This window comes from Serinus canaria, chromosome Z (assembly GCF_022539315.1).
Source record: "Serinus canaria isolate serCan28SL12 chromosome Z, serCan2020, whole genome shotgun sequence".
In the NCBI taxonomy this organism is placed as follows: Eukaryota; Metazoa; Chordata; class Aves; order Passeriformes; family Fringillidae; genus Serinus; species Serinus canaria.
The window spans coordinates 8,230,511-8,237,256 of NC_066343.1; the positions used below are offsets into that span (position 1 = coordinate 8,230,511).

General features: G+C 49.0%; 1 protein-coding gene across 1 annotated transcript in view; it reads right to left on the reverse strand.

The window, feature by feature from the left end:
• Nucleotides 1-6,554, reverse strand: part of PAX5 (paired box 5) — a 128,175-nt gene extending 121,621 nt beyond the window's left edge. Inside the window, exons 1-2 of the mRNA XM_050987256.1 lie at nucleotides 6,416-6,554; nucleotides 1,943-2,140 (exon numbers count right to left, since the gene is read on the reverse strand). Coding sequence (XP_050843213.1) covers nucleotides 1,943-2,028 — 86 coding nt within the window. The 5' untranslated portion in view covers nucleotides 2,029-2,140; nucleotides 6,416-6,554. The remainder of the gene's footprint in view (nucleotides 1-1,942; nucleotides 2,141-6,415) is intronic.
• Between the last annotated feature and the right edge of the window lie 192 nt (nucleotides 6,555-6,746).

Below are 6,746 nucleotides of genomic sequence, written 5' to 3' on the forward strand. Positions count from 1 at the left end.
GGGTCTGCATCCCTTCCCACCAGCAAAGCCCCAAGGTACACACTCAGTGTTAAATATGAGGATAAACCCCACAGACTGCTGGAACTGTAGGATTTAGCATTAAAGCCAAGTGTTTTGATGTAAATTCCAGGTTCTTTGTCACATTATTGTTCAGTCTGGGTTTTCATCTAAGCTGGCAAAAACAATTCTATGGGTAAACAGATTGACTCAAACAGATTGCATGCATTTCTTAAAAGGGATTGCAAACCTTTGAGAAAAGGAGAAGATCTTAGCCAGAGTCACAAGCAGATGAGAAAGAACTAGATTTACAGCCAAAACTTGTTGGCGGATCATGGACTGGGTTCTGATACAGGGGCAGTAGGGGTACGGGCACTATGAGTGTGGAAGCACACAAGGACGCAGCAAGAGGAACATGGAAACTGGCTCAAATGTGACTGGAAGCTACCTAAATCTCCCTTTTACCCAGAGCTGTGACTGCCTTTTTTGGTAGTTTTTTGGAAGACACGTGGCATTCTCCTACACAGGCAGAGGGCTGCTTCTAACAGCCATGCTGCTCTCATGACTTGTTGACATTAATGGAAGCAGAGCTTTTCCTCAGGTATTTGATATTTGGTTTTCCTGGTGTCTGTAATATTTCTCAAACCCTCTTTAAACTGAAGGCACTGTGTCCACAGAGTTACTGCATGATGCTCTGGAGCCTCCAAGGCAGGGGCTCCCCAGCAGCAGAGGCTGCACTGAACTGACCCATTTTTCCTTTTAATTCCACCAACACATGACTCGACATTTAGCCCATCAGGGCAGAGCCTGCACTCTCCCCTAACGCTGGGGAAGCCACTCCGGCTACTCAGGCAGCAGCTCCATGAATGCAAATCAGATTGGGATAGCCAATAAAAGGATATTGCATCAATTTATTTCACGTCTGGACGCAAATGAGAGATTTTATAGCGAGCTGCATTCAAGGAATTTGCATGCAGTTGCACAAGTGAAAATCATCTCGCCGGCGTGGTGAGGAGGAAGCCCAGAGCAGAGTGAAAATTGACAAACCCTGCTTGCAGGGCCGTGGGTGCCCAAAAGCTCTGCTGCTCAAGTATTCATCTCTTACTGTGGCTCTGGCAGGGCTGGAGATGTCAGGTAGTATTTCACTGGGTTTTTCCAGCCTTAGACATGACTTGACTCAGGAGGAGACCGTGGCCACAGAAGGTGTCGTGGACAAGGCAGCAGTTAGAGCCCCTAGCCAGCCTTCTATGGGCCCAGCCCGGACTTGCAAAGCCATGGCAAAACACCCAAACGTGGGATTCGGTCTCCAAATGAGATTCCCCTGCATTTTCAGGGGCAATCCAGGCCACTTAAGTTCCCCAATGGAAAAAGCTGACAGTGGAGGTCCTCAGACACTACTGACCAAATTCCCCCATCAATATTCACACTGAACACAGGCCTGGGCCAACGTTAGCAGCACCAGTCAGGTGTCAGGTGCCTCAGACCCATGCCCTGGGTCCCTCTCTTACCCAGATGACTGCCCCCTGCTCAGTGGCTGTCCCACTGAACGCTCACCCCACGGAGCAGAGCAGGGCTCTGCTCGCAGCAAACACGCAGGGTCATTCCCAGCAAGGACCTCCAACCCAGAAACAGGGGAAAGGATGCAAAAGAAGCCAAGAACCTGCCCACTCCCAGGAAACCCTCGTCACCCGGGGTGCTTCAGCCACCAAGTCAGCCCGCAGTTGCTCCCAGGCCCAGGTGCCCCAGGGAAACAGGGGAAGCTGCTTTTCTCACCAACAGCCCCAACACCCAGCGCTGCCAAAAGACAGAGCCACGGGGGCAGTGCTTCCAGGGAGCACCCCACCCCAGAGCCACGGGGGCAGTGCTTCCAGGGAGCATCCCACCCCAGAGCCACGGGGGCAGTGCTTCCAGGGAGCATCCCACCCCAGAGCCACGCCAGCTTTACCTGTTAATGGAGCTGACACTGGGCACCGTGTCGTTGTCACACACTCGCTCAGCAAGGAGTCTGTCCCTGATCTCCCAGGCAAACATGGTGGGATTTTGGCGTTTGTACTCTGCAATTTTTTCAACGACTTTGGGTGTGGCGACCTTTGGTTTTGATCCTCCAATCACTCCAGGCTTAATACTCCCAGTTTCATAATACCTGGGACAACATCCAAAACAAAGCATTGGTTATCACACACAGACAGAGAACATGCTCTGAGATTTATAGAGAACATCATTTCAAGGTAACCAAACCCCAGCAAATCCTGAGATACATCTTCACTTTCACACACACATTTCCTGCCCGTGTGGTTCTTTATCACCTAATAGATTAACTTATAGTAATTGGAATTGGGCCTCAGGATACAATATATATTTTTCTGTAATAGCAAGACAAAAGAAACAACACAAGATTAAAGGCCATGCTGAGATCCAAAATTAACTGAAAATGTGTGTTATTAATCAGCAGTACTGGCAATAATAGAAACAAATCACACCAAAGACCACTTTTTGCAGTGGACTCTTTTGCAGCAAATTACTGTTTTTACAGAAATGCTGTCATTAACATCCACAGCTTGTTATGATTCAAAGTGAAATGAAGGCTAGATACTGCATTTTATTTGCACCTCTGGAATAAATACTCCGGCATATCTTTTTCCTGTTTTACGATTTTAATATGCATATTATGGTTTTAATAGTTCATATTTTTCAAAAGGTATTGTTTTCATCATTATGTTCTCAGCAGTTCCAATAACAAATTTTGAGGGAAAGGGAGCTGCTCGTGCTCCGGAGGGGTCCAGCTGAGGCACGGCTGGTTCCTGTGACCAGCCCTTCCTCGGGTGCAGCATCTCCCCCACCTCCAGTGGCTCTGCTGGTGCCATGCCCCAGGAAAGGTGGAGAATGAGATCCCTAAAGCAAGATAAATCTGGCCGATTTTCCACACGTACATCACACAAGATCAGCTGCTTTTGGTAGCTCTGCCCTAACACAGCAGCTGAGACCCCTGGGCCCTGCCAGCCTCCCCTCCAGAGCAGGCTTGGCCATGCTGTGAGAGCAGAAGTCACATCTCACAGAGACCGGGAATGAGACTCTGCTCCTCCAGGCTGCAGCCAGGGTGTTACACACAGGGCTCTCTCACAGCCCTGAACTTATTTGCATCTTGTGAATTTTCACACGACCAGATGAAAAACAAACCCCAACTAACAGGCTGCCACCCCGGCTGCCCTAATCCTGCAGCAGCCCCTCACCCAGGTGCCCACCGAGCTGCACTTGCAGCAGCTCAATCACAACTGCTCACTGCTCTGTGCCCCCCTTCCTAGCTCAGAAAAAAACTCACATGCAGGAAGATAAGACTGCTTATTAATGTATTTTCTCTGCAACTATCCGACATAACCATTACACAAATAAAAAGGAAACAATTTTTCCCATCTTTTGAGCCTGAGCAGAGCACAGACAGTCTGCAACAGCCAAAGTCTGCCTCCCTGCCTCCCTGAAACATGCAATCATGTTCATCAAATTTTTGCCTGGCTACCTGTTCTCAGTGTTTCTGGGAGAGCTCTCTGTGCAGGGCCTAAAGTTCCCTTAAAGAGACTGACACCAAATTGTTCATACATGTTCTCAGATACCCTGTGTGCAAATGTTGACTTGGGGCTACCAGCCTCCATGAGCCATTTATGCAATATCAGCAATGGCAAGTGTTGAGTGTCAGAGATGGATTAACCCTCCTTCTGCCCCTAAATGCTGTGAGCTTTAAGGCAGAGGGGAAAAATTTAGTTCCCCTTGCACTTCCATGAGGATATGACAAAACAACAGCAAACATGACCCATAAACCTAAAATCTTGCACTTTTAGCCTCAAAACCTTGAGGCTGAGTTTGCTGGCACCACTTTTTGGAGGAGGATGCAGAACACAGCCAGGCAACACTACAGATGCTACCAGACAAGAATTTCCTTAGATCTAATCAAAACTGTGGATTTCACAAGCGTTTCTTAGTGCTTTGTGGCAGCAGTGCCCAGGGTCAGTGCCCTGCAGCCCAGGACAGCCTGGCCAAGAGGAGCACTCCCAACAGGACAGGAGGCTGTGCCTGTGCAGACCAGCCACGGCTTTCCCATGGCTGATGCCACGCAGGAAAGCCAGAGAGGCTGGCCACCACAGTGCTGCAGCTGAGATGAGCTCACCAGGGACAAAGCTCTGGCTCTGCAGAGCAGCCAGACCTCTCCTCTCCGAGCCTCTGAGCTCTGCCCCCCTGCCTGCCGTCATGGCCCAGGGCCAGCCCAGGCACCGAGGAGCCCAAGGAAGGCTCAGCCCAAAGGGAGCTCAGGGATTGAGCCCGGACCCCTCCCTGCTCTCGGGGGAGGACATCACCCTGGGGACACGTGGGGACAGTCCTCACCCTGCCCTGTCACAGACACCCCTCCTCTCCCTCGGCAATGAATCTGGGTGCAGGCATGTTGTGTTGCATTAAACTGCACAGTCACAAAGCCTGCAGCTGCATGGCTCCAGCCTTTCTGACTCCCATCTCCATTTCAAAGGCAGGGATTCTTGCAGCCAGCGCTCTTCCATTCCATCAGGTCAGGGATTTTTGCTTCAGAGAGTTGCAAAGGCAGGTGTAGGGTGGGCACCCCCCAGCACCCTGCTCTGAGGGTTAGGAGCTTCACTTGCCCTGCAACAGCTGGTTACCTGCCTCTGGATGGATTTTTAAAACTGCATCTAGTACTGAAAATTTATGATGATAAAATTCCAAATGCAAGGATTTATCATAAGGATTCCCACTTTTAACACACATGCACAGATATGAGAAGACATATACACACGGAGATGCAATTACAGAGACATTTTACCCACTGTAATTATTAGTTAAGAAAATAATGAGCTATGAAATTCCAATTTATTGTTGACAACTTTAATGACAGAGCTCTGGAACCTCACTCTGAACTCCATAGTGCAAATATACCTAACAGCAGACCTAATTGACAAAAGTAAAACCACCAGACTTTTGCCTGGTGGATAAATAAATTGCCTGTTTCCAAGCTGTGTGCTGGTCCTGATGGGAAGTGTTGGCAGCTCCAATGCAACAGTGAGCATCAGCAGCCAAACCATGTCAGCCAGGCAGGAGCAGGAGCTGTACCTGAGTGAAACAGCCCGTGGTGGGCAGTACAAAGCCCAGGGAAAGTTCTCCTCTCCACACCAGCTCAAGCCACTTGTGCTCTCAAATGCCCAGCAGGAGAAGTGCATGTAGGCTGCAGGGGAGGCACACCCCTGTGAGGAAGGATGAGAGGTGAAGGAGGAACACACTCAGCCCTGACACTGGAGCTGCTGCTCACCCGTTTGGGCAGGGAGAGGTGAGATGGTTGTGGGGAAAACAGCGACAAGAACTGCAAAACTGGGACCTGTGATCCTGACAGATCTGAACACTAACACGGCCTCTGATTGATCAGCACATCCCCTGCGTGTTGCTACAAATTAAATGCCTTAATCGTCTTTGCAGCTATGCTATGTTTGTAAGGAACTGGAAAAAAAAATTAAATAAAAATAGTAAAATACTAAACAAGGAAATTAACTGTGAAATCACAATAAACAACTCGGTAATTAACTTCTCCAGATGATAAAGAAAAACTCTTTGTAATAAAAAAAAATCCCCTTAATATAACTTGCCCAAGTCAGTAAGAATACCTGGGGCTCAAAACCGTTTGAAAATGGTAATTTACGCAAATTAGATTTAGGTTTGCACAGAAGTTCAAGAAATCAAACAGGGAAAAAGTAAGCATGGCTTTTTTAACCTGAATCCGCACCAAATTTTAAACGACAATGAGGAAATAAAATTAACTCATAGTTTAATATCCTGTTGCCATAGTGTTTGAGGCAGCTCTTGGGCGAACAGAGAGCTACTCCCAAAGTAGCCAAAATATCTTTAAGATGGTTACTAGTTAGTCATGGTGTTCTGTGCTCTCTTAATCCAGTAGAAGACTGGACAAAGATGTTTGATTATAAACAGTGGGACAGATTGCAGAATGGCTTGCATGAATGCACATGCCGCAATATTGATGACATATATCATGATAATACTGTTTAAAAGGAGTTCTACTCAGGAAGCAAAACAAGCAATTTCCACAACTTCTACTTTTTACACATTTTGCAGAATATGACTCCCAGATTTCCCTTCCTGTTCAGAGCAGACAGGTGCAGGACATACCCTATATACAGCAAATACGCATGGCATTCTGCACTTTGCATTAGAGTTAGAAGCTGTGACAGGAGCTAACAAGACCTACGGATATTGGCTGTTTCTTTCCACATCAGACACACAAAACACGACTCCTCGGGCAGTGCTCCCCTCGCTGGACTGCTCGCCTGTCCCCGTTTGTTCGCAGCCTCTAGCTCTGGAGCTGGCACCGACACTTCTGACGGACACGGAAGGATTTGCCGTCCCCCTTTACCTGCCGAGTATTTTGCTGACACAGCCGTGGCTGACGCGGAGCTGCCGGGAGATGTCACACGGCCGGACCCCTTGGTGGGCGAGCTCCACGATCCTTTGGCGAACGACGTCTGGGAGAGGGCGGCCGTTCACAAAAACACCCCCCAGCTGATTCACGCCTCCGTGTCCTGAAACACACGGGGAGGGGGAGAAGGGCAGGACCAGAGCTGTGAGAGAGTTTCGCTCGTCTCGGCAGGGCAGAACCTCCACCCCAGAACCGCCTCCCCAGCACCGGTCCGGTTTCCCCGGGAGGAGCGGGGACGTGACCTCGCCGCCGCAGCGACACTTGCTGT